This window comes from Anomaloglossus baeobatrachus, chromosome 11 (genome assembly GCF_048569485.1).
Source record: "Anomaloglossus baeobatrachus isolate aAnoBae1 chromosome 11, aAnoBae1.hap1, whole genome shotgun sequence".
Taxonomy (NCBI): Eukaryota; Metazoa; Chordata; class Amphibia; order Anura; family Aromobatidae; genus Anomaloglossus; species Anomaloglossus baeobatrachus.
The window spans coordinates 172,225,643-172,252,988 of record NC_134363.1 but is presented as its reverse complement, the minus strand read 5'-3'; the positions used below and the strand labels follow the sequence as shown (position 1 = coordinate 172,252,988).

Here is a 27,346-nt window from a genome sequence, read left to right as displayed (position 1 = left end):
TCAAGCTTGTTAATTTAATTGAAAAACCTGATTGAAATTAGAGGCAATCTAGAAATGCAGATGAGAACTTGTCTCCTATAACGTGAGCGGCGCCGGGCTGCGCTTATTCTCCAGGTCTGTCTTCACAGATGTTCTCGAGGTGTAAAATTCAGGTTTGTGTTCTTCCTTTATATACGACACCTTCATCGGCTGCAGATGATCCAGGAAAGTAGGTGTCTCATTATACACATGCCGGTTCATACGGTTGGCGTGGCGTATGCTTTAAAGACTAATGTTTCCTGTTGGGAATTCCCGTAATATCATGGGTTAATATTTGCCTATTTATACTTGGGTTTCCTGGTTCCTCCATCAATTTTTGTCTGCAAAGTCTAATCTAAGAACTCATGTTTTACAGATCTGTTCTGTGCACTGTCCTTATTGAGTGTAAATATTGACGGCAATATGGCTTCTCCAGGCTTGACACTAGTCTCTCTGCATCGCAGGGTCCACTGGTTCCCTGTTTTATCCCTGTAACCATTATACAAGGCTTTGGATTTCACTCCCTCGGGATCCCTGGGTTGTATTTGCGGAGTAGCTGCTTATCAGTGAAGCAAGATGATTTACGGAATTAAACAAGATAGGCAAAATGTGTTGTTTTACGGGGAAGGTAGGTGAGAGCCAAGGAGATCAATCGGAAAGGGTCAAATTATCAACGGGTATCTATGAGTCAAAAAGCCAGTTTGGCCAGATCACAGAGTAGCTAGCCAAAAAACGCGGCAGACTATTATCCAAAGTATACAGTAGCTGGCACAGAGACTGGACTGAAATATAGGGCCATGTAAAGAAGTCACAAAGAACAGTCCTCAGGGCTGCCATCTTCTTTGTCATGCCTTTATACTGGGACTGTCTAATGGTATTATCTCCTAATGGCTCTAAAGATTGGATCACTTCTTTGGTCTGTAGAAATGTAATTCCAGGAACAGTCAGTGTTGGACGATTGTTTCTAGATAAAAAAAAAAAAGACTTGAAGGCTTTGTCCCATCAGAATCGTATTTTAATTTCCGGTGCCGGGTATTGTATACTTCGGAGGTGCACCTTTTGGATCTCTACTCTGTGATATGACCTAGCTGGCTCTTTTGATGTTTCTCCTGAACGACTCATGGATGACCTTGCTAGATTGACCCACGGACTTCTTACTTCTCTATTGCCTTTTGTTTCCGATGGACCTCCTGGACCCTGACCTGGCTTCCTCTTACTAAACATTTTGTATTGACCCATGTTTTTTGCTATAAATTCTCGTCTCGCTCCACCGATCAGCAACGTCTTCTCAGTCACAACCCACCAAAGGACCCAGAGAGCGTGAAATCCAATTTCTAATATATAGGGAGCCACTGAAACCTGCTAAGAAGTGACAAGTCTGACCATGGAAGCCACCTTTGTGTTGATGGACTTGCTACAGAAGATGTTTAGAAGTTTTATGTAAAAGAGTCAAATCCAATCCACAAAAGAGGAGAATTATCTCATGAATGTTGTTTGGAGATGTGGAATCTAGCTGCTATAATATCTCCCATATGGACCGATAACTGGGTTTCATATCTATCTATGTAGCACATAGATCCTATGATGGGGCGTTGATCCAGTGACGTAGTCTTATTGCCGTATGTGGAGTCGGGAAGGAAATTTTTCCCTAATGTGGTGCTTACTGTCTGCCCCTGTCACAGTCATCTCTCTGCTGTAGAGAGTAGTGACAGGTTCTGGGCCAGAGTCTCTATTTCCTTTCCTTTAGGGAGGAGTGGGTTAATGTCTGTATTCCTTGCCAGCAAGCACTCTCATTACCTTCCCAGGTGTTTCCAGTTTGGACCACTCCCAGTCTCTATACATACTCTCTGCTCCCAGTAGAAGGTGCAGGTTATTCGTAGTCATTTGGATGCTTGGCCTGAAGGTGGAAGGAGCTCGTGGAGCCCTCTCTGCAAGATGCTGTGTAGGCTGCAGTCTTGGTGCTGACAGCAGTAGTCTGTTGTTTTGTTTACCCCTGTCTGTATTTCCTTCCCTTGGTGTTTTTATTAGTGCAACGGTGGGGCTAGTGTCCCTCACCTGCCAGCTTACTAGCCAGGGCTATTACACAGAGACAACAACCCAACCAGGATAATGATTAGGTATGAAGTGAAAGTGTATACATATATTTTTATAAAAGTAGAAACTTTATTAATATTAATTGTTACATAGTCTGCCAGGGTCTCGGGTATCATGTGTGGTGACAGGTGCAGAACCTGTATAGGAACTGGCTAGGAGTGCAGGGTACAGCTGCAGGTGAGTGAAGGAGGTATCCCATCTTCCCCCTCAGTATGGCTAGGGGCCGCCATTGTTAGTGTCCCTGGTGTACCCCTTGAGTTTTATTGTGAACCGTACGTCCGTTGTCACTCCTGTTAAAGCCCCATGGGGAGCTTTACCTTCCTCTGGATCAACATTGTTCGGCTATTGGTTGAACTTGATGAACTAAAATCTATCTTCAACCTTAAAATCTATGAAATGATGAAACCTGTTCAGAAGCAGCAGACATTATACAGCAGCACTGAGCAGTGTAGATGTGAATCCAGCACTGGGGTAAGATAAAATAATTACCGTACTAGAAAGCATCAAAGACTTCTGCGTATCTCTATGCTTGAAAGCAGAACTCCTCATAACCATATGAAGCATACTAGCATATGGATACGCAATTTTGGGTTAATCCATTGCCAACACCAACTCCTAATTTGAATAGAACAAGACAACTGGAGTAGTGTTAGACTTTTAGTATCAAATTTTATTAGTTATGCAAAAGAAATTTTCATCGTGATAAAGGATCACAAAAAGTGGTTATAAAAAAATTTAAGGATAAAAACATGCATTGGAAGTGTGATGGTGGAATATGGAGAGTTGTGTATAATTTTGTGTAGGTTCGTATTTTAGGCATGATGCTCTGTCTATTTTGTGTATATTGTCCTGTTTGCAGGATAATCACCTCCTGCCAGGCTTTTGTCCCTAATTCTGGGGGAGGGGGCCTGGGATTCACCATACTCTCTCCTTACCTGGGAGATTATTCAGTCTGTCTGAGAACTTCAAGAGAGAAGCAGGAAGATGAATCCTCTGTGGGAGAAGCTGTGGCTTCCCAGAGAGACCTGGACATTTATCACTTACTGGACTATATCCGTGTTACTGGACTATTTTACCCTCTGTATGGTGGATTATTTTATGGACCATCTGATTTTTGCTTGGAATAAATGTTCTTTGGATTGTTCATCCATCTCTCGCTCTCTTGACTGTGTGATATGGGAGAAGGACCCCGTGGCAGGAAGGGATCACAGTCTGTATGCAGATCAAAAGGGATCTGTAATAGACACCCATTGAGGCATACTAACGTCTATTTACAAAGTAGAATTTTTCAGATTAGGATGTTAATACATCAAGGATAGATATAAACACCATTTAGGTCATATTATGTATGGGTTAATACCCTGGCCAAAAATGTATTTGATGCAAGAAAAAGTGCAAGTGCTTTAACTATTGCCCAATTGTCCATATATAAATGCCATACAGGATATCAACATATATACCAATCTCCCATAATGCAAAAGAACATGTAGAGCCCTTACAGCTAGTCAATGCCGCAATAAGGTGCCTAGTGTAAGATGTAAAATATCCAGCAGATGGAATACATACAAGCAGATTGTCCCAAACAAAGTGTAAATTCACAGGAATTGGTAAGTTGGAGAAACCAAGCAGAAAAATTAATCATAGAAAAAAAAAAGTTTACTCCTAAAATACATAGTTTATTAAAGTACAAGGTTAAAAGATAAATAATGAACAATACATTGTTATATTATTGTTCATTATTTCTTTTAACTTTGTACTTTAATAAAGTATGTATTTTAGGAGTAAACTTTTTTCTGTGATTGGTGTCCCAAACAAAAGCAGCCCCTAAGCCTACCGACGTACGTTTCACCAACGTGAAAAGCTATATAGTCTAATGGCTTCTTCAGGGAGGGGAGGCGAAGATCCTTTATCATGATGACAAATTGTTTCGTATAGCTAATGAAATTTGATACTAACAGTGTAATACACTTTTTACTCCAGTTCTCTTGTTGTCTATGTCTCTAAGCTTGTCTCTCCTCCTCACTCCATAGACTTCAAAAGGCAGCTGTAAACTGATCCCTCAGGGAACTGTCAGCATATCTTGTCTTGAGGAAGATAGAATTGAACTCACAGCTCGCTTTGAGAGATAAAGGCGTGGAGGGAGGAGAAAAACGGCTCATAAATGGAGAAAGAAGCAAATTTCTCTAACAATCGAACAAGATATATTACAAAATCTCTTATAGTCACTTGTACTATGGATTTATGCAAAGTTTGTAAAACAACACTTAAAAGTGAATATGGAAGGAAAGAAAACAATGTGATAAACCTACAGACAGTCACATATATATATATATATATATATATATATATATATATATATATATATTATACTTACTAGCTGTAGTACCCGAGCGTTGCCCGGGATAGTAATGGTCTCTCTGTCTCTCTTACATCTTCTGTCTCTGTCTGTCTGTCTCTGTCTCTATCAGTCTCTCTGGCTCTGTATTAGTTTCTCTGTCTGTCTCTCTTTATCTCTGTGTCTGTCTCTCTCTGTCTGGTTCCCCGTCTGTCTGGTTCCCCGTCTGTCTGGTTCCCCGTCTGTCTGGTTCCCCGTCTGTCTGGTTCCCCGTCTGTCTCTTTCCCCGTCTGTCTCTTTCCCCGTCTGTCTCGTTCCCCGTCTGTCTCGTTCCCCGTCTGTCTCGTTCCCCGTCTGTCTCGTTCCCCGTCTGTCTCGTTCCCCGTCTGTCTCGTTCCCTGTCTCTGACTCTTTCCCTGTCTGTCTCTGTCTGTCTCTCTGACTGTCTCCCTCTCCCTGTCTGTCTCTTTCTGTCTCTCTCTATCCGTCTCCCCACCGACATCTTATTACCTCACACATAAGCTTCTTATAATGACAATTTATTTTGTTCTTATAGCAACCACTCACAGCTGCTATTAATAACCTATAGCTCGCCGCTCCATTGATTTCAATGGAGGCAGGTTTTTTGGAGAGTAACTGTAAAGCTCAGGGTTAAATTTTCCCATCCAAAGCTAGTCTATGACATTCCCTGAGTCACATGGGGTGTCTGTGCAAAATTTCGTGATTGTAAATGCGACAGTGCAGATTCCTTTAGTGGACATACACACGTACACACATACATACACTACACACACACACACACACACACATACACTCAGCTTTATATAATATACATATATACATATATATATATATATATATATATATATATATATACAATCTGAAACTGTTCTGCCTTATTTACCATCATGCAGCCTTCGTACTTTTGACATTTTTTGCTCTCTTTTTACACATCGTGATAACGCTTCGAACATTCGGTGATATTTTTAATTACTCGCGTTTGTTGCCCGGGATCCGTCTCGCAGCCCACATGGTTAACAAGCTGGAGAAAATTAAATTACTTTAAATTAGCATGAAAAGGGCTTGTTGTTTCTTTCCGAAAGATTAAGATAATGTTTGGTCTCCATGGTTTCAATTAATATACTTTTTTTAAGGTGAAAAATTGCATAAATTAGCCGTGTTATTTAAAAGCAACTCTTTATGTATACGTGAGACGCCGGCGCTGGGCCGGAAATAGCTGCTGCTACGTAGAGGAGAAACGTCAACCAGTCAACCAAGTCCCAGGCAGAATTTGGGGTCACTACCCATTGACTCTGCTGATTACTTAGTGGATGGACTATTAATACTGCATCAAGAAAAATGGATTTTTAGATGGATGAAGTAGACGATACATAAATAGTAAATTATTATTGACTTGCATTTTGGCAAACTGTCAGTGTGAAGCGAGCCAATACAGCTGCTGTCCTCTGCTTCCTCCTGTACCGGCCGACCTCGGCAGATCTCTGCAATTACCGGCGCTGACCACCGGCTGCACACTGGCCAGGAATCCATTGGGGTTTGAAGAAGGAATTCGCCTTTTATCCATTGTTTTAAAGCCATCAATGCCATTTTTAGTTGATTTTTTAGCAGGTTGAGAACCACTAAACGTATGAATAACAGGTAGCCGTTGTTGTGGCTTCTAAAATACAGTTACTGTACTTGGATTCTTTCAAATGTACAAAATCAAAAATGCATCAAAGGCACGAAATCAAAGGTGCATCAAAGGCACCATATCAAAAGTGCATCAGAGGCACGAAATCAAAAGTGCATCAAGGCACTAAATAAAAAGTGCATAATGGGCACAAAATCAAAAGTGCATCAAAGGCACCAAATCAAAAGTGCATCAAAGGCACCAAATCAAAAGTGAATCAAGGACACTAAATCAAAAGTGCATCAAGGGCACAAAATCAAAAGTGCATCAAAGGCACAAAATCAAAAGTGCATCAAGGGCACTAAATCAAAAGTGCATCAAAGGCACTAAATCAAAAGTGCATCAAAGGCACTAAATCAAAAGTGCATCAAGGGCACCAAATCAAAAGTGTATCAAGGGCACCATATCTAAAGTGCAGCAAGGGCACCATATCAAAAGTGCATCAAGGGCACCAAATCAAAAGTGCATCAAGGGCACCAAATCAAAAGTGCATCAAGGGCACCATATCAAAAGTGCATCAAGGGCACCATATCAAAAGTACATCAAGGGCACCATATCAAAAGTGCATCAAGGGCACCATATCAAAAGTGCATCAAGGGCACCATATCAAAAGTGCATCAAGGGCACCATATCAAAAGTGCATCAAGGGCACCATATCAAAAGTGCATCAAGGGCACCAAATCAAAAGTGCATCAAGGGCACCATATCAAAAGTGCATCAACGGCACCATATCAAAAGTGCATCAAGGGCACCATATCAAAAGTGCATCTAGGGCACCAAATCAAAAGTGCATCAAGGGCACCAAATCAAAAGTGCATCAACGGCACCATATCAAAAGTGCATCAAGGGCACCATATCAAAAGTGCATCAAGGGCACCATATCAAAAGTGCATCAGAGGCACTAAATCAAAAGTGCGTCAAAGGCACAAAATTAAAAGTGCGTCAAATGCACTAAATCAAAAGTGCATCAAGGGCACCATATCAAAAGTGCATCAAGGGCACCATATCAAAAGTGCATCAACGGCACCATATCAAAAGTGCATCAAGGGCACCATATCAAAAGTGCATCTAGGGCACCAAATCAAAAGTGCATCAAGGGCACCAAATCAAAAGTGCATCAACGGCACCATATCAAAAGTGCATCAAGGGCACCATATCAAAAGTGCATCAAGGGCACCATATCAAAAGTGCATCAGAGGCACTAAATCAAAAGTGCGTCAAAGGCACAAAATTAAAAGTGCGTCAAATGCACTAAATCAAAAGTGCACCAAAGGTACTAAGTCAAAAGTGCATCAAATGCAACTTGATGAGAAGGGTCTGTAGAATAGCGGTAAGTGTTCCAGTTTTGTTTGTTTTTTTTAAGGTGGTCAAAATTTACAATTTTCTAGTGTCAACTGTATTAGGAAACTTTTCTTTTCAAGGGAGTTTTTGAAGGAGTTTGATTTTTTTTTTTTTCTTAATGCAAGTGTTTCTTGGAAATAATTTTTTCCAGCTTTTTGATTGGACAGTGCAGAGTTTGGAGCATTTTCCATTAGAATAGGTATCAAAGAAGTGATGGACACTTTATTTTTCTCAGCGGATGTTTTTTTAAAACTGGAAGCAAAAGAAAAATGTCAATAGACTTCACATATGACCAGCAAAGTTGTTTTGCAATGGAAATGAATTGGAAGCAGGGGCGGACATATGATTAGTGCAACCGGGGCCCAAAAGGTACAGGGGGCCATTTCTACATCCAAACCAGGTGGAATTGTGAATTCGGATGAACTATTGGACGGCAAAGGGTCCATATATTGTTCTTACGCAGGGGCCTCTTCTGTCTGGGTTCACCGGTGATCGTCTTTACACTTTTTCTGGCGTCTTTTGGAGATGACCCCTTCCAAAAATCTGTCTGTGCACAAATGTTTTACTTTGCAGCTTTGCACTTCTGGTGTTCTAGAAATGTGGATAGTTCTTAGAAATAAATAGTGCAGCATTCCCCTAACATTACTTATTAATACATTGAGCTACTTACACAAACAAAAGGGAATGATTAGGATCTTCATGTGACCGTCTAGAAAGCCATGTCTGGATATAGTTCTTATTAAATGGGGCAGAACTTTTTGGGTTTGGTAACAACTTATAACAAAGCGCTGGGGCTGATACTTTAGCTCCATATATCCTACAAGGTCCACAGTCGGTCCAGTGGTCCTCTTGTGACGCCCCTGGACTATACAGGTCGTCACAGGGTACTGCACAAACTGCCCTCCCCGTGCAGTATTCAACCCCCCCCATGGTTCTGGGAACCTAACCTGCAGTACTGCCTGCACCAGTATTCACAAATCCTAGATACACCTTGCACCATACCTGTCAGGCACACCAGTGGGCTGCTTAAGCAGGATTAGGGCCGCCCACCTAGGGGTCAGGCAGGGAGGTGGGAGGTGTCAAGTGGAGTTGAGTAGGAACCCTCGAGCCGTGGGGAGCTCTGATGAAGCTGGGAGTTGTAGCTCCCAGGGGAGAAGCAGACTAGGTCGCAGACGGTGATCTGGACCTAGATGAGTCGGACCCCCGGTCGCAGGGGATTGAGCCTAGGTTCCTGGAACCCATCAAGGAGAACGGTCAGCAGCCTGGTCCTATCACCGGTCCGGGACTGAAGGCACGTCGAGGTACACAGACCCTAGGTCGGAGAGAAGCTTCAGGCGACCCAGCAATTAACCTGCGTAGGAGAAGGCCTTTATGGACTGTTCCCACCAGCTCCAAAATCAGGGCACTAGCGCAACGAGAGGTATAGGGCTTTCTTAGCAAGCGGCCCATTGAAATCTCAAGCGTGAGCCCTGAGAGCAGGCTCCTTTACTTAGCCACAGTGGGAAGTGGGGCCCGGATAGCTCCAAGCTACCGGGCCACTAGGACAATCTAAATTGGTGCCAGGTAGCAGCTTACAGACCACCGGCAGTGCTGCAGGGGACGGGACCAGGACGAGCTCCCCTCGAGAGGCAACAGCAGCCAGAGACTTGGTTTACCCTGTTGTCAGCGTCTGCTTCATTGCTGAGTGAGTACCCGACTGACCCCTGCACTGCGTCCCCGCATCACCAACCAGAGTCCCGGGGCCTACCCCTACCTGTGGAGGGTAACGTTATCTTGCTGCCCCACTCCATCACCCCGGGTGCTCCCTACAGCAGCGGCGGCATTCCCCAATTACCGAACACCACAGATGGCGTCACAAACTATATCAAATCCCCTGTAAATATCCCCCTTTTACATTTGAGTGTGGCCCCTAGCCCCCAGGTCCGGAGACCTTCGAACCACGAGTAATCATCACCCCCGGATCCGAGCGGTTCGACCACTGCAAAGGGGCGGCACACTCTACAGAGGGTAACAGTCTTGTAAGTGAAGGTGTACAACATGGCGTGTTGATAGTTGAGGTCAAGACTCGGAAGAGGGGTAACATATGTGCTGTAAAAAAAACTACATACATATTTTTTTATGGCGGTCATTAATGGACCTTATTGTGGAGCACAAGGATGAAAGAAAGTATGTGTGCAGTCACGGATTAGTTGCTCAGCTGCCAAGGTCATTGGAGAAGGAGAGCGCAGAAATGGTATTTAAAGGTTTCTGCCTTTCTTATATCTCGAAGAACAGCTCTCATAGGAGCGTTGTAGGAGGTCAGCTGTGCTGTAACTGCTTCTACTGGTCCCGTTGTAGGAGGTCAGCGGTGCTGTAACTGCTTCTACTGGTCCCGTTGTAGGAGGTCAGCGGTGCTGTAACTTCTTCTACTGGTCCCAGTGATCACAGGAGTCTAAAAAGAAATGAGCCTATAGAGGAGCTAAAATAAAAAAAGTACTCTCCTACCGGACCGTGCCATTCCTTTGTACTTGTGCCAGCCATAGTTTAACTATAGTTAAACTCGCCCCTGTCCCTTCTTGGCCCAATACTATTCAGGACCCTCAGTATTTGGGGGGTCCTGTTGGAAAATTTGCATTGGGGTCCATATGTTTCCGTATGCTGGCTCACACTTGCTGCAGTCAATCAGAGATTGTCTGCAAAGGTCCCATTGCAACTGAGCTGGAAAAGAAGTGTCTGCTATCTCGTTCTTCCGGCTCCGATGACACATGACCTCTGCAGGCAATCATCTGCCACCATCTCTGCCCTGTATTTTTTGTGTTCTTCCAATACACGCAAAAGAAATAATCACGTGTAGAACAAAAAAAATCTATAAAAGCTATGAGACCCCTCACTGGCAGCCAGACGGGTTTTTTTCCCTTTAGAAACCACTATAGCTTCTCATACAGCCAGATCAGATCTCATACTTTGCACTGACGAGGGGCAATCATCCCGAAACACAGTGTCTGCGAATTGAGGTTCTGATCTGGTATAAAACCTTAGTCATATGAAAAGGCTGGTTAAAGGGCCACGTTTGACTTTTAGTATTGCTACATCCAATAGGCGGCGCTAGAGTTTGTCTCCTTCCTCCCTAGAGAGACAATTTGACAAAAAGATTGGTAATGGTAATAATTTTCTGGGACAAATACTTAATTTCCTAGAACAAAATCAAGAGAGCCAAAACTTTTGACCATGACTGTGTGTGCGTGTATGTATGAGTGTGTATATATAATAATATGTGTACCTTGTGTGTGTGTGTATATATGTATATATATATATATATATATATACACACATATATATACACATATATATATATATACTGCTCAAGAAAATAAAAGGAACACGTAAACAACACAATAGTATTTTAGTGTTCCCTTTATTTTTTTGAGCAGTATATATATATATATATATATATATATATATATATATATATAATGTGTGTGTGTGAATATACATATATACAATGTATGTATATACACACACACACACACACACACACACACACACACACACACACACACACACACATATATATATATATATATATATATATATATATACATATATATATATATATATATATATACATATATATATATATATATATATATATATATATATATATATGTGTATATGTATATATATATATACTAGAAGGTGGCCCGATTCTACGCATCGGGTATTCTAGAATTTACGTATTGTGTAGTTCATGTATGATTTTTGTTATATATATATATATATATATATATATATATATATATATATATATAGATGTTGTTGTGTGTAGTTACCAAGTGTTTGTGTAGGGGCTGTACATGTTCTGGGTGTTGTCTGGGTGTGACGGGGGGTGAGAGCGGTGTTGTATGTGTGTTGCGTGTGTTGCGTTGTTTGTGGAGCGCTGTGTGTCTGTAGCGTTGTGTGTGTGTGTTGCGCGGTTTGTGTGTGTGTGGTGTGTTTTGGGGGGAGGTATGTTTTGTGCAATGTGTGTGTTGTGCGGTATGTGCGTATATTTGTGTGTGCCGCGGTGTTTGTGTGTTGGGTGTTGTGTGTGTGCAGCGTTGTCTGTGTGTGTGGGTGTCTGTGTAGGGCAGTTGTTTGTGGTTCCCAGTGTGTGTGTGGTGTGTTGTGCAGTGCGCGCGCGTGTGTGTGTGTGTGTGTTGGGGGGAGGTGCGCACTTCCCATCGTGCTCCATTCCCCATGCAGCGCACTCCCCATCGTGCTCCATCCCCCATGCAGCGCACCCCCCATCGTGCTCCATCTCCCATGCTGCGCACTCCCAAACGTGCTCCATCCGCCATGCTGCGCACTCCCAAACGTGCTCCATCCACCATGCTGCGCACTCCCAAACGTGCTCCATTCGCCATGCTGCGCACTCCCAAACGTGCTCCATTCGCCATACTCCGCACTCCCCATCGTGCTCCATCCCCCATGCAGCGCACTCCCCATCGTGCTCCATCCCCTATGCTGCGCACCCCCCATCGTGCTCCATCCGCCATGCTGCGCACTCCCAAACGTGCTCCATCCGCCATGCTGCGCACTCCCAAACGTGCTCCATCCGCCATGCTGCGCACTCCCAAACGTGGTCCATCCGCCATGCTGCGCACTCCCAAACGTGCTCCATCCGCCATACTCCGCACTCCCCATCGTGCTGCATCCCCCATGCTGCGCACTCCCAAACGTGCTCCATCCGCCATGCTGCGCACTCCCAAACGTGCTCCATCCGCCATGCTGCGCACTCCCAAACGTGCTCCATCCGCCATGCTGCGCACTCCCAAACGTGCTCCATCCGCCATGCTGCGCACTCCCAAACGTGCTCCATCCGCCATGCTGCGCACTCCCAAACGTGCTCCATCCGTCATGCTGCGCACTCCCAAATGTGCTCCATCCGCCATGCTGCGCACTCCCAAACGTGCTCCATCCGCCATGCTGCGCACTCCCAAACGTGCTCCATCTGGCATGCTGCGCACTCCCAAACGTGCTCCATCCGGCATGCTGCGCGCTCTCAAACGTGCTCCATCCGGCATGCTGCACACTCCCAAACGTGCTCCATCCGGCATGCTGCGCACTCCCAAACGTGCTCCATCCGGCATGCTGCGCACTCCCAAACGTGCTCCATCCGCCATGCTGCGCACTCCCCATCGTGCTCCATCCCCCATGCTGCACCAGCATCAGCCTCTCTACCCGCAGCATCAGCCTCTCTGCCCGCAGCATCAGCCTCTCTCCTCCCAGCATCAGCCTCTCTACCCGCAGCATCAGCCTCTCTCCTCCCAGCATCAGCCTCTCTGTCCCCAGCATCAGCCTCTCTCATCCCAGCATCAGCCTCTCTCCTCCCAGCATCAGCCTTTTCTGTCCCCAGCATCAGCCTCTCTCCTCCCAGCATCAGCCTTTTCTGTCCCTAGCATCAGCCTCTCTCCTCCCAGCATCAGCCTCTCTCCTCCCAGCATCAGCTTCTCTCCTCCCAGCCTACCCCAGCCTCAGCCTCCCCCAGCATCAGCCTCTCTCCTCCCAGCATCAGCCTCTCTCCTCCCAGCATCAGCCTCTCTCCTCCCAGCATCAGCCTTTTCTGTCCCCAGCATCAGCCTCTCTCCTCCCAGCCTACCCCAGCATCAGCCTCTCTCCTCCCAGCCTACCCCAGCCTCAGCCTCCCCCAGCATCAGCCTCTCTCCTCCCAGCATCAGCCTCTCTCTTCCCAGCATCAGCCTCTCTCCTCCCAGCCTACCCCAGCCTCAGCCTCCCCCAGCATCAGCCTCTCTCCTCCCAGCATCAGCCTTTTCGGTCCCCAGCATCAGCCTCTCTCCTCCCAGCCTCAGCCTTCCCCAGCATCAGCCTCTCTTCTCTCAGCCTCCCCATCCCAGCCTTCCCCAGGATCAGCCTCTCTCCTCCCAGCCTCCTCCAGCACGCCGTGCTCCTCTGCCGACACTCACAGATCCGATCGCATACACTCACACACACACCCGATCGCATACACTCACACACACCCGATCGCATACACTCACGCACACCCGATCGCATACACTCACGCACACACACATTGACGATATTGCACATACGCGCTCACACTCACAACATCCGGAGATACCACATGCTTCTGGCCATGTGATCCTCTGGCAGGTCCTGGAAGCTCACAGCACAGTATCGCCGCCGAGAAGCAAGCGATATCCCAGGATGTTGTGAGTATGTGGATGCGATGTGAGGTGTGTGTGATGTGTGTGTGAGAGTGAGTGTGATCTGATGTGGGTGCTGTTATGTGCGTGCGTGTGTGTATGTTCCGCCGCTGCTGGACCTTGATGCGCTGGTAACTATGCTAGCATGGTTACCAGCGTATCTCGTCCCCCACTCGCACGGGAGCCCACACCAGCATACGCCGGCCAGCCCCAGCAATGCGAGGGTATGTGTCGGCTGGGTTTGCGGCGTACGCTGATGTGGGCTCCCGGGGGTACAGTACTCACCTGGGAGTCGTGGCTCCGTGACCGTGTCCGTTCGGGGAATGCGTGGGGGGGCGGGGCCAGAGCTAGCGTGCATTGCGTGAGGGGGGCGGGGCGTGGCCGAGTTGCCAATGCCTGCAGGGTGCCGGGTCGAGAGGCCAATCTGTGGGGGGGGCGGAGCCTGGGCGAGCGGCCGGCCAATCCGTGTGGGGGCGCAGCCTGGGCGAGCGGCCAATCCGTGCGGGGCCATGGCGAGCCCAGCGGCCAATCAGCTTTGTGTCACCGTAAGGACACAATTTTGGAGCAAGACAGACAGACAGACAGACAGACAGAATAAGGCAATTATATATATAGATATTTACACTGCTCAAGAAAATAATAAAGGGAACACTTAAACAGCACAATAGTACTTTAGTGTTCCCTTTATTTTCTTGAGCAGTGTGTGTGTATATATACATATATATGTGTGTATGTGTATATATACATATATATGTATACATATATATGTGTGTATATTATAAATATATATATATATATATATAATGTATGTATATACACACACAAACTATATATATATATATATATATATATATATAGTTTTAGTGTGTGTATATACATACATACATTCTATATATATTTATATATATGTATGTATATTCACACACACACACACACAAACATATATATATATACACGCACACACACACATATATATATATATATATATATATATATATATATATATATATATATATATATATATACACACTGTATATATATATATGTGTATGTGTGTGTATGTATATATATATATAAATATATATGCACAGGCTGGCACTGTGAGGAGCCTTATGACGCTGCCCGCAGTGCCGCAGACAAGTTGCTAGTTGTAAATGCAGTGTTAAAGCCATTAAGTCCTTTTAGGTCTTTTAGGAATTGCAAAAAAAAAAAATGAAGAAAATGTATTTTCTCGGAAATGATAACAAAGTATGTGCCCCCCGCGCCGCAGGTTAAAAGGAAAGACACAGCGGCCTTTTGTAAAGCAGACCTAATAAAACGACGACCCGAGCAGAAAGGATGCGTGGCGCGTCACCATGGTAACGCTGACAACATGAACCCGAGCCGCGGCACATGCAGTCACAGAAGCTGCTTATATCTATTTATGGGATCCATAAAATGTGTTTTTAGTTTTGGGAGGGGGTTTGGTATTTTTTTACATTCTTTTGCTGTGTGTTTAAGACAAAATGTCAGCAGCAAAATCTAATTGCATTTTGGCAGGAGAACGCGATTGCTGACATGAAAACAAGCGTGAAACGTCGCTTACCATTTTGGCGACGACAAATATAATTTTATTCTCTGATTTTAAAATGGATTTAGAAGTTTTTCAGACTTTATAAATCAAAAAGTCTTTAACTTTGGGTAAATTGGCAAATTTGGAGAAGTGGTGGTTAAATATTCGGAGCCAGCGTAGGTCTCGTTATCTCAAAAATATCTGAAACGGGAAAACTGTCCATAGTGACCAATCAGAGCTCGAGATTCATTGCTTAACCCCTTCGTGATCGGGCAATTTGTTTGTTTTTGTGTTTTGCTTTTTTTTTTCTCTCCCTTTTCCAACAGTTATAACTTTTTTTATTTCTCTATAGAGGGCTTTTTTGGTGTTTTTTTTAGGGTTTATTTTTAGGAGAAGAGATGATATCATTCCCTTTACTGAGCAATGTAGATTAGGGAAAGTGGAGGGGAAATGGTGAGAAAAACAAAACTGAAATTTTTTTTCTTTATTTTTTTATTTAGGTTTTATCTTTATTTTTCTGCGGCAAAATGTCTGAACAATGTGATTTTTCGCGTCCGTAAGATCACAGTGATACCAACCCTGATGGTTTGATGTCCAATTTGCCCCAATGTGCACAGTGGTGGCCAAAAGTATGGACACCTTAAAAAAAAAAGTTCATGATTGGCAACTTGCTCTTTAAAACGCCTACTCGCGAACTGGAGACTTCCCAAACTCCATTAGAGGTTGTAAAATCACCGACGTGTGGCCAAAGCTGCCAAGAACCTCGTGTAAATTGACAATTCCAGAGATTTTTGCTCTCCATATTTTTGGAAAAGTGCCATAAGGGGTGTAGAGGTATGGAGAATAGGTGGAGCGTGGTCTTCATGGGGCGCAGCTGCTAAAAGTTGAATGGTCACTCCGGATATTTGGGGCAGTGTGTTCATCTTACAGATGCCGACCACATCAAGTTGGCAAATATCATATAACTAGGGATGAGCAAATCTATCAACATTAATTTTGGGCAAATTTGCTTGATGCCGGAAGAATCGATTTGTTCCAAATAAAATTTGGTCTTCTATTGCTGTGAAAAGATGTTTTTTTATGTTTCAGGGGTTAAAATAATAAAATCCATTATACTCACTTGTCCTTGGCCCTCACCTGACTTCTTCCTTTGCTGTGCCCTATGTGCCAGACTTGGGTTCTTCCGGCACTGAGCCCAATGATTGATCCCAAGGGGTCACGTTCGGGGACGCCGCATATCAATAACGACCATGTAAAACCTCCGTGCCGGAAGGGGGCGTCAGAGGAACCAAAGACAAGCCCAAAGAACCGGAGAGGTGAGAAGACAGCAAAATGTATTTTATTCAGTTTCCACTCCTCATAGAGAAATGATGGAAGCTTGGCCTCAGTGCCGGAAGGGGAGCATCAAAGGTACCAAAGACAGGCACAAAGAACCGGAGAGGTGCGAACACGGCAACATTAATTTTATCCAGTTTCCAACCCCCACAGAGAAATGGCGGCAGTTTGGCCTCAGTGCCGGAAGGCGGACATCAGAGGTTCGAAAGACAAGCGCAAAGAACTGAAGAGGTGCGAAGGCAGCAATGTATTTTAACCGTTTCCAGCTCTCATAGAGGAATGGCGGCAGCTTGGCCTCAGTGCCGAAAGGAGGGCATCCAAGGAACTAAAGATAGGAGCACAGAACTGGAGAGGTGTGAAGACGGCAACATTTATTTTATCCAGTTTCCAGCCACCGTAGAGGAATGGTGGCAGCTTGGCCTCAGTGCCGAAAGGAGGGCATCCAAGGTACCAAAGACCGGCGCAAAGAACCGGACAGGTGAAAAGACGGCAAAATGTATTTTATCCAGTTTCCAGTCCTCATAGAGAAATGACAGAAGCTTGGCCTCCGTGCCGGAAGGGGAGCATCAAAGGTACCAAAGAAAGGCACAAGGGACAGGAGGGGTGCAAAGACGGCAACATTTATTTTATCCAGTTTCCAACCCCCACAGAGAAATGGCGGGAGTTTGGCCTGAGTGCCGGAAGGTGGACATCAGAGGATCGAAAGACAAGCGCAAAGAACTGGAGAGGTGCGCAGGTGGCAATGTATTTTAACTCGTTTCCAGCTCTCATAGAGGAATGGCGGCAGCTTGGCCTCAGTGCCGAAAGGAGGGCATCCAAGGAACCAAAGAACTGGAGAGGTGCGAAGACGGCAATATTTATTTTATCTAGTTTCCAGCCACCGTAGGGGAATGGCAGCAGCTTGGCCTCCGTGCCGAAAGGAGGGCATCCAAGGTACCAAAGAACTGGAGAGGTGCGAAGACGGCAATATTTATTTTATCTAGTTTCCAGCCACCGTAGAGGAATGGCAGCAGCTTGGCCTCCGTGCCGAAAGGAGGGCATCCAAGGTACCAAAGACCGGCGCAAAGAACCGGACAGGTGCAAAGACGGCAAAATGTGTTTTATCCAGTTTCCAGCCACCGTAGAGGAATCGCGGCAGCTTGGCCTCCGTTTTACTATATTTGTGCAAATCGAATTGCAAAAATATCAGATGCACCAGAATCTGAGATTTTGCTAACCTAACTCGTTAAGGATTAATACACTCATCTTTACTTTTGACCTCATTGAGTTTTTCCTCTCTGCGGATACTTAAATTCTGATGTTTGGTTTAAAAATATTTGTTTAGAGAAACAAATAATTTTGAATACTTTTCAGATTGAAAGTGCATAAAGGGCGGTCCAAGTGCATTGACCCACCCCTAGAGCACTTCCCCCCTGATTTGCATGTGGCTTCTACACTAGATTTCCCAGGATTGGTGTGTGCCGCCCAGGGCTATGGGGTACTCAGTCCCGGGCCCTATATGTACAGGGATGCTGTGTCACGGGTGTGTAATGGCCGATGCCCGGTTCCATGACCCTGGGGGTCGCTTGTAAACGGTTTATATACAGGGGAGATTAGAGAGTTTATGTCGTGACGCCACTTGCGGGTTGCGGCTAGGTAGATGGAGCCGCCACTGCACAGTTTATTGCCACTGGTGATGGTGGTGATGGCAGCTTGGATGTTGGGCCCTCTGCAAGCAGAGCCGAGCCCCAGGGAGTAGAGGATGGAGTTCGGGGTGGAAAGAAGGGAGACCATGCGATGGGAATGCAGTGAAATTGGTGTTTGCTCACAGCGGTGGTAATTCTGGTTTACTGAGGACGGCTGATTTCGACTCCTGGTCCCTCTAGTCCCAGTGCCGGTGTGGTAACTTGGGGGCTTCTTTCCCCTGCACCTCTCACTGGTTGGTGGGTCCCCGTGGCTTGGAGCATCTGGGAGTCCCCTACTGTCTGTTGGCAGTCTCTGGTCTGTACGGCGGGCAGTGTGAACGCTGTAGGGTCGGTGTTCTGTTATGGTCCCTGGCTCTCTACTGCTGATGACCCCGGATTCTTGGGTCAGTGAGGTCCTTGATGGTCCCATCACTATGCAGGTATTTGTCAGGTAGCCTGAAGCGTTCACCTGACCTAGGGTCCTGTGCCCCTTCGGTGCTATGGTTCCAGGGGTACCTTGTCGTACCCTTCCTGGCAACCACTCTCCTTCACCAGCTAGGTCACTGCTACACGACCCTGTCTCTAGACACATCCATCTCTTACAACGGTCACTACCGACTGTCATGTTGTCTCACTCCCCCCCCCCCCCTGGTTTTCGTCTAGTGGACCGGATCGGCTCCACCCCTGGGTGGCCATCCATTGGGCCCCAAAGTAGTCAGTCACCAATAATTGGGAGAGGGAAACAGGGAATGTTTGTGTTTTGATGTTACCGGCACTGGTATTCCAGATCCCCGGGGGTAGGCCCTGCATCTTTGACAGGATGCAGTACCTTGTAGTGCCCTGACAGGTTCAGGGGCGCTGCAGGTGCATCAGATCTCTACAAGAAAGGTGTCATTTGTATTGGGGGAGAGGCGCCTATACCGTCATACCACTACTTTTATGTGTAAAATGCGTTGACCGGTTCCCTTTAAGAATGTAACTATGCTGAAATCTATAAAGTTTAAGGTTCATAGAAGGTAAAAAGTGTCAGATCAGTTGCTTTGTGTGTGAGTTGTAAGCAGCTCGGCACAGCAGGGATTTTCTTGCAAACATTAATATGAATATTTGCATCCAGCGATGTGACAGCGTAAGCCGGTGGTGCGGGCGCTGCGCCCTGCCAGCCTACCGCTGCCCCTTTTTCTTTCTTTTTGGCTTTGTCCTCTTCCTGCCCGCACCATTGTACTCTGTCCCTGTTTGCTGGGAGGTTGTCAGGTACACAAACCACAGGCCCCCGGCTCTACAATAAGCCGCTCAATCTCCTCTGGTAAAACCGGCTTTTCTATTCTAAATGGAGAGGGGAGGAGAAGGCGAGGAGAAGGCGAGGATCCATGGAAACACAAAACAGGGATCCTGCATTCACAATACGCCAATTTTACAACATGGATCCTTCGTCGGTCTCTTGTATCTGCGAGCTGTGCGACTGCGGGTGAGATAATATATATATTCGCCATTATGCGCAGGAAATCTCTAGATCTTCTATGTCACATTCAGTGCAGCCAAAAAAAAGTTCTAAAAAGTTGCAAAAGTTTCCAAAACTTTCTATTTCCAAAACAACGGAAACTTTTTTTTGTGATGCAACTTGCTACATGGAGAGGTAAATGCTTATTCATTCAGCACCTGGATTCCGCAAACTCGCGGATGTAGCAGAGCTGAATCCGTCATTTGCAGAATACTGTTCCCAAATTTTTAACGGTCTCCCGTGATGTTGCCAAATCTATTGATTTTGTGTGGGTTCTTCAACTTTTAGATCAAATATTGTTGTTTTTTTTTTCTTTACTTGTACAGTGGAGCCTTGGATTACGAGCATAATTGGTTCCGGGAGTGCGCTCTTAAACCAAGTTACTCTTATATCAAAGCGAATTTTCCCATAGGAAATAATTGAAACACAGACAATTCGTTCCACAACCCAAAAATATTTACTGTATTTATACAAATTTATTACAGTAGCACAATATAATGTGCTGTATTCATATAAAATTATTACACTACACTAATACAAATTACTGTACAGAACAAAAACAAATTAAACTGCGGGAAAACCGCATCCGTTTTTTTTTGCCGCCGAGTGCGGTTTTTCCGCATAGACTTTTATTAGCGCCAGATTGTGCCGCATGGCCTTGCGTTGCATCCGGGTTTTGCCGTATGCGGCATATTTAGCCGATGCGGTGGCCGGATGAAACGTTGAAGCGAACGTTTTTGTTTGCGGCGAAAAAAAACGCATTGCACCGTATCCGGCGCGATTTACAATGCAAGCCTATGGACGCCGGATGCGGCGTCCTGCGGCAAAAAACGCATCCGGCCGCCATATGTTTTTTTTCACTGCGCATGCTCTGTATCAAGCGTATCAAGCCGCATCCGTCAAAAAACGGACGGCCGCATGGAAAAACTTATGCAACGGATCCGTTTTTTCGCCGCGTCCGTTGCATAGGTTTTTGAGCCGGATTGAGCCGCAGTGCAAAAACCGGATGTGTGAAAGCAGCCTTGGAAAGTACAATACTGTATCCACAAATGCAAATAGATAGACATGCTATATAGTATATACTGTACTGTGCAATGGTATACAGTATACAGAATACAGTGCATATGTAGAGAAAGTTATCTACAGAGCGGGTCAGAACGGGGTGAAAGGACAGAACCAGACGTGTGCACGGTGAGTATTTGCTCTTCTTGCAAAGCATTGCTCTTATACCAAGTTACACATTTGTAAAACGCTTTTCTTGTCTTGCAAAACGCTCTCAAACCAAGTTACTCTAAATCCAAGGTTTCACTGTATTTGGGTTCCAAAAAAATAATTTTTGTAATTGGGTGTATTTAAAAAATTTGCACAATTTCGGGGTTATTTTCCAGCTCTTTCATGTTTTCCACATTCAACTTTGATGTGATCTGAAAATCAGCTGAGAGAAGCTGAGAAAACGATAATGGTTACAAAGCTCCCATCGATTAATATGATGGAGCTCACTGACAGATTCTCAGTTAACTCAATTTGAAGCCAGAAATAGAAAAGTGCAAAATTTTTAATCATACCCAATTGCAAACAATGTTTTAGATCTCAAATGTATGCATTTAAGTAAAAAAATGTTCCCAAAAATGTATAATTCCCTTAAAACCTTCTGATGATTTGTAAAATGCATTGTTTTTGCTTACGTCTTGTGGATAATGCTGGACAGATCCATCATCAGACAGTACTGGTGCCTTAAAGGGACATTCAAGAGGGTAGAAATGGAGCATGGGCTAAACATTGGGTGTCATTAAGGGGGACACATTGCACTCAATCACTTCCTGCAAAAAAATTGCTAAAAATATGGGTAAAATTAAAATTGGGATACAGATGCTTGGATGAGGGCGATGGGCATGTAAGGTGCAGAATTTGTAAATGTTGTGCTTTTGATTGCACCTCTACAGGCGACACAAACATCACAAGGACTGCAAAAAACGGCAACGCACTCAGCGCAGAGGGACGAATGGCGAATGCTACATCTCCCACTATAAAGCCACGTTCAACATCCCAAAGAGTAAGTGATGATGGTTCCTTTTCAATATGGTATTAAATGTAAGTCGAAATATCCAAATCTACCGTTCAACAGACAAGCTCTGTGTGTCTCTCCCAGTAATATAGGCTGGATGTGAGGTCTGTGTGTCTCTCCCAGTAATATAGGCTGGATGTGAGCTCTGTGTGTCTCTCCCAGTAATATAGGCTGGATGTGAGCTCTGTGTGTCTCTCCCAGTAATATAGGCTGGATGTGAGCTCTGTGTGTCTTTCTCCCAGTAATATAGGCTGGATGTGAGCTCTGTGTGTCTCTCCCAGTAATATAGGCTGGATGTGAGTTATGTGTGTCTCTCCCAGTAATATAGGCTGGATGTGAGCTCTGTGTGTCTCTCCCAGTAATATAGGCTGGATGTGAGCTCTGTGTGTCTCTCCCAGTAATATAGGCTGGATGTGAGCTCTGTGTGTCTCTCCCAGTAATATAGGCTGGATGTGAGCTCTGTGTGTCTCTCCCAGTAATATAGGCTGGATGTGAGCTCTGTGTGCCTCTCCCAGTAATATAGGCTGGATGTGAGGTATGTGTGCCTCTCCCAGTAATATAGGCTGGATGTGAGCTCTGTGTGTCTCTCCCAGTAATATAGGCTGGATGTGAGCTCTGTGTGTCTCTCCCAGTAATATAGGCTGGATGTAAGCTCTGTGTGTCTCTCCCAGTAATATAGGCTGGATGTGAGCTCTGTGTGTCTTTCCCAGTAATATAGGCTGGATGTGAGCTCTGTGTGTCTCTCCCAGTAATATAGGCTGGATGTGAGCTCTGTGTGCCTCTCCCAGTAATATAGGCTGGATGTGAGGTATGTGTGTCTCTCCCAGTAATATAGGCTGGATGTAAGCTCTGTGTGTCTTTCCCAGTAATATAGGCTGGATGTGAGGTATGTGTGTCTCTCCCAGTAATATAGGCTGGATGTGAGGTATGTGTGTCTCTCCCAGTAATATAGGCTGGATGTGAGCTCTGTGTGTCTTTCCCAGTAATATAGGCTGGATGTGAGCTCTGTGTGCCTCTCCCAGTAATATAGGCTGGATGTGAGGTCTGTGTCTCTCCCAGTAATATAGGCTGGATGTGAGCTCTGTGTGCCTCTCCCAGTAATATAGGCTGGATGTGAGCTCTGTGTCTCTCCCAGTAATATAGGCTGGATGTGAGCTCTGTGTGCCTCTCCCAGTAATATAGGCTGGATGTGAGCTCTGTGTGTCTCTCCCAGTAATATAGGCTGGATGTGAGCTCTGTGTGCCTCTCCCAGTAATATAGGCTGGATGTTAGCTCTGTGTGTCTCTCCTAGTAATATAGGCTGGATGTGAGCTCTGTGTGTCTCTCCCAGTAATATAGGCTGGATGTGAGCTCTGTGTGTATCTTCCAGTAATATAGGCTGGATGTGAGCTCTGTGTGTCTCTCGCAGTAATATAGGCTGGATGTGAGCTCTGTGTGTCTCTCCCAGTAATATAGGCTGGATGTGAGCTCTGTGTGTCTCTCCAGTAATATAGGCTGGATGTGAGCTCTGTGTGCCTCTCCCAGTAATATAGGCTGGATGTGAGCTCTGTGTGTCTCTCTCCCAGTAATATAGGCTGGATGTGAGCTCTGTGTGTCTCTCCCAGTAATATAAGCTGGATGTGATCTCTGTGTGTCTCTCCCAGTAATATAGGATGGATGTGATCTCTGTGTGTCTCTCCCAGTAATATAGGCTGGATGTGAGCTGTGTCTCTCCCAGTAATGTAGGCTGGATGTGAGCTCTGTGTGTCTCTCCCAGTAATATAGGATGGATGTGAGCTCTGTGTGCCTCTCCCAGTAATATAGGCTGGATGTGAGCTCTGTGTGTCTCTCCCAGTAATATACACTGGATGTGAGCTCTGTGTGCCTCTCCCAGTAATATAGGCTGGATGTGAGCTCTGTGTGTCTCTCCTAGTAATATAGGCTGGATGTGAGCTCTGTGTGTCTCTCCCAGTAATATAGGCTGGATGTGAGCTCTGTGTGTATCTTCCAGTAATATAGGCTGGATGTGAGCTCTGTGTGTCTCTCCAGTAATATAGGCTGGATGTGAGCTCTGTGTGTATCTTCCAGTAATATAGGCTGGATGGTGAGCTCTGTGTGTCTCTCCCAGTAATATAGGCTGGATGTGAGATCTGTGTGTCTCTCCAGTAATATAGGCTGGATGTGAGCTCTGTGTGTCTCTCCAAGTAATATAAGCTGGATGTGATCTCTGTGTGTCTCTCCAGTAATATAGGCTGGATGTGAGCTCTGTGTGTCTCTCCCAGTAATATAGGCTGGATGTGAGCTCTGTGTGTCTCCCAGTAATATAGGCTGGATGTGAGGTCTGTGTGTATCTTCCAGTAATATAGGCTGGATGTGAGCTCTGTGTGTCTCTCCAGTAATATAGGCTGGATGTGAGCTCTGTGTGTATCTTCCAGTAATATAGGCTGGATGGTGAGCTCTGTGTGTCTCTCCCAGTAATATAGGCTGGATGTGAGATCTGTGTGTCTCTCCAGTAATATAGGCTGGATGTGAGCTCTGTGTGTCTCTCCAAGTAATATAGGCTGGATGTGAGCTCTGTGTGTCTCTCTCCCAGTAATATAGGCTGGATGTGAGCTCTGTGTGTCTCTCCCAGTAATATAGGCTGGATGTGAGCTCTGTGTGTCAGAGCTGAAATATGACCATGTGCATGAAACTAGTGCTCATTGCGGCCTCATTATTTTACAATATGGGTTTTAGTACCTGAGTTTTTGCTGTTACAAATCAGCTGATTCAAAGGTTCTACTCTGTAAAATGTAAAAATCCATCAATAATCCCTCAATGCTGCTTTTGCAAAAAAATTCTGATCCTGTAAACCCCTTTTGACGTGCTATATCAACCTATCAGTTTCATAATATAAGTTTTAGAGACAGTTAAACTTCTCCCAAAACAATAGTTCACTCGTATTGGCAGATTGGCACACAGATGTCCTGGCAGTGCCCGTGCACTGCGAGTAAATAAATCCAAGTCTGTAAATGACTCTTTTTATATCATTTTAGTCCATATTGCCTGGAGTCCGATCTCCCATTATTTGTATTTCCTAAGGAATAAATTCCAGAAATATTGTCCCTCGATCGAGGATCAGAGATAAATCCGAAGACAATGTTGTGTATATCCGCCATATACTGCACCTTAGGGCGCACTATAATCTGCATTGTATGGTAGTATTATTTTTCTTGTGTTCTTGGCTGGAATATTCGGAATTTGGGAATCTGAGATGTGAATGTGCAGATGAGGTCTGTTATAGCTGCGTCGTCCATGCCAATGATTAAAATGACTGGCCGGCCGGTTGGCGTTGCATTCCCTATCTGGCCGCACAGATTAGCCATCGGCATCATGCACATGGCAGTGTTACAGTATCTATGCTGATGTCATGGTGCTATATTTCATTGTTCTTCACACAGATGCGCCTCCGAGAAGCAGTAAGAGACCCCTCCATACGCCTGTCCATCGCTACCTACCACCTATGAACTTCATTACCACACAAAGGACCGAGTTTATACCAAGGCCCTTAGAAGGACGACCCAAGCCATATATACCTCCTGTAAGCCTGATCCGTGTAATATATACTGTATAAATACATCCCGAACACGTCATTAGATCATTACATGCATGTCTTTAAAACCACCAGATATATACTCTGCATTTTGTGCGCAGGATGGCTACTACCAGAGCCCAGAGGAACCCCTACTGAACCAGACCGTATACGGCCTCCACTATCCACCCAAAGAGGCCGAGCGAACTATGCCCACCCGTCCCCCGGATAACCTGCACCCATTACATGCTTCAAGTATTCAACATATCACAACAAACAAGGAACAGTACAAGCAATGGAAAGCGGAGAGGCAACCACTCTATGGAGAACTGCCAACTCTTGCAGGTACCAAGATGCCAATGATCGATATCCAGAAGACATGACGCAAGTGACATGATGGGCAAAAGAATCACTTTTGTCTTTGTTCTGAGACAGTCCAAAAAATCCCATGGTTGGGTAGTTAGTGGGTCATGATAACGAGCCATACCAATTTTTGATGGCAGAAGGACCAGCCAGTGATCCCCTTAGAGCAGTAGAAACCATATGGTGGTTGTGGTCCCAAAAAGATGCAACAGCAAAATAGAGCCGGCTCTTCTCATGAGCTCTCACCAATTCAGTCTACGGGAAGTGTAGAAACTGCCCCACCAAGCCAATGGGTGATCATTATCATGTCGTCTATTGAGTTGAGTCATAAGGTTTAGAAAGGGTTTATTGGGCGTCCTTGTCCTTCCCCATGACACCATGCTCTTCTTTTTTCGCACTACAGTGAAGAATCTTATCCTTCAGGGAAATAAGAATAATTCAATGACCTGAGATTGTTTCCCTCCATTTCTGACCTTTACTTTTCCTTACAGGTTCTCTGCTCTTTCCTGGAGATGCTCGCGACATGAAAACGACAACCCAAGATCACTTTATAGAGAAGACACTGAAGAGGGTGGAACCAGTGAAAGCTTCTCAAGATCATCTAGCCATGGAGGGTAAAGGAAAGAACTACAGTAAACTAAATAAGGCAGGGTTGTCCTAGAGGTGGCCAAATACGAGGCGAATTTTCTGACAATTATGGCCGAACTGACCACCAACATTTGGGCGAGTCATGACTCTCCCTCAACCATAGATGTCGGGGGGGAAGAAGGGTCACAGATGTTGGAATTTTTTGTTCTCAGTGGAAATCAGAGGTTTCTGCTAGCGACATATTCCCTTCTCCACAGAGAACAGAATTGAGTAAGCATGCTAAAGTCATAGGATAGATGAGAGGAACCATCAATCAGTGTTCTGAAGTGACATATGAAGAGCAGTTCTTAGTCCAAATCCACTCCTTTTGAAGTGCAAATCCTTCCATTTCATTACAATGGGACTTGGTAAACTACATAGAGATATAGCAAGTGATTGGTAACAGACCAAATAAATACAAGGAGGTAGAACATTGTAGTCAAAGTTGTGCACAGTTGCTTTAATGACACTGTGTCCGTCTTTGGAAAAGGGCTACCCGGGAGGTTGATCCATACTGACACAAGACCACTGCAGCCAATCATTGACCGTAGTGGTCAAGTACTTGCTTCCTGGCATCCTTGGTTAATGGCAAGCACTTTTAGAAAGAGTCCAGATCAGAACGGGTTTACTCAAGTCGTAAACATAAAATTAAACTTGTGACTTGTTCCCTCCCAGGCTACTTTCATCACTCGTAATTTACACTAAATATCTGCTTACAGGAGAGCATTTCATGACTACAACACATCAGTCTACGTTTCATCCTCTACCGCTGGAAAAGAAACCTGCAACTAAGGAATCTCTTCCCAAAAATGTCGCCAAACGATTTCCAGTGGAACTGGTGACGAAGTATCAAAGTGACTTCTCCGGTGGAAAGATCATAGAGCCCATTAGGCCGGCCCATCCACCCGCTGACAACCTTACTGTCCACCCATTTTACAGGTACGAAGCTTGATGGCAATTAGCAGACGATAATTATGTAGGTTGATAGAGGATTCGTGATGAAAGGGTATCTTGAAGGACCTGTCCCTTAAC

General features: G+C 45.1%; 1 protein-coding gene across 2 annotated transcripts in view; it reads left to right on the top strand.

Annotated features, from left to right (window-relative positions):
- The window catches only part of LOC142255928 (uncharacterized), a 102,097-nt gene that overhangs the window by 60,619 nt on the left and 14,132 nt on the right, over positions 1 to 27,346 (top strand). Inside the window, exons 1-6 of one of the 2 annotated variants that reach the window (XM_075327376.1) lie at positions 19,456 to 19,676; positions 21,653 to 21,762; positions 25,194 to 25,333; positions 25,447 to 25,669; positions 26,179 to 26,301; positions 27,034 to 27,253. In XM_075327376.1, coding sequence (XP_075183491.1) covers positions 19,579 to 19,676; positions 21,653 to 21,762; positions 25,194 to 25,333; positions 25,447 to 25,669; positions 26,179 to 26,301; positions 27,034 to 27,253 — 914 coding nt within the window. In that variant the 5' untranslated portion in view covers positions 19,456 to 19,578. Of the gene's footprint in view, positions 1 to 19,455; positions 19,677 to 21,652; positions 21,763 to 25,193; positions 25,334 to 25,446; positions 25,670 to 26,178; positions 26,302 to 27,033; positions 27,254 to 27,346 lie in introns of those variants that run through there. The other variant, XM_075327378.1, reaches the window with a different exon arrangement.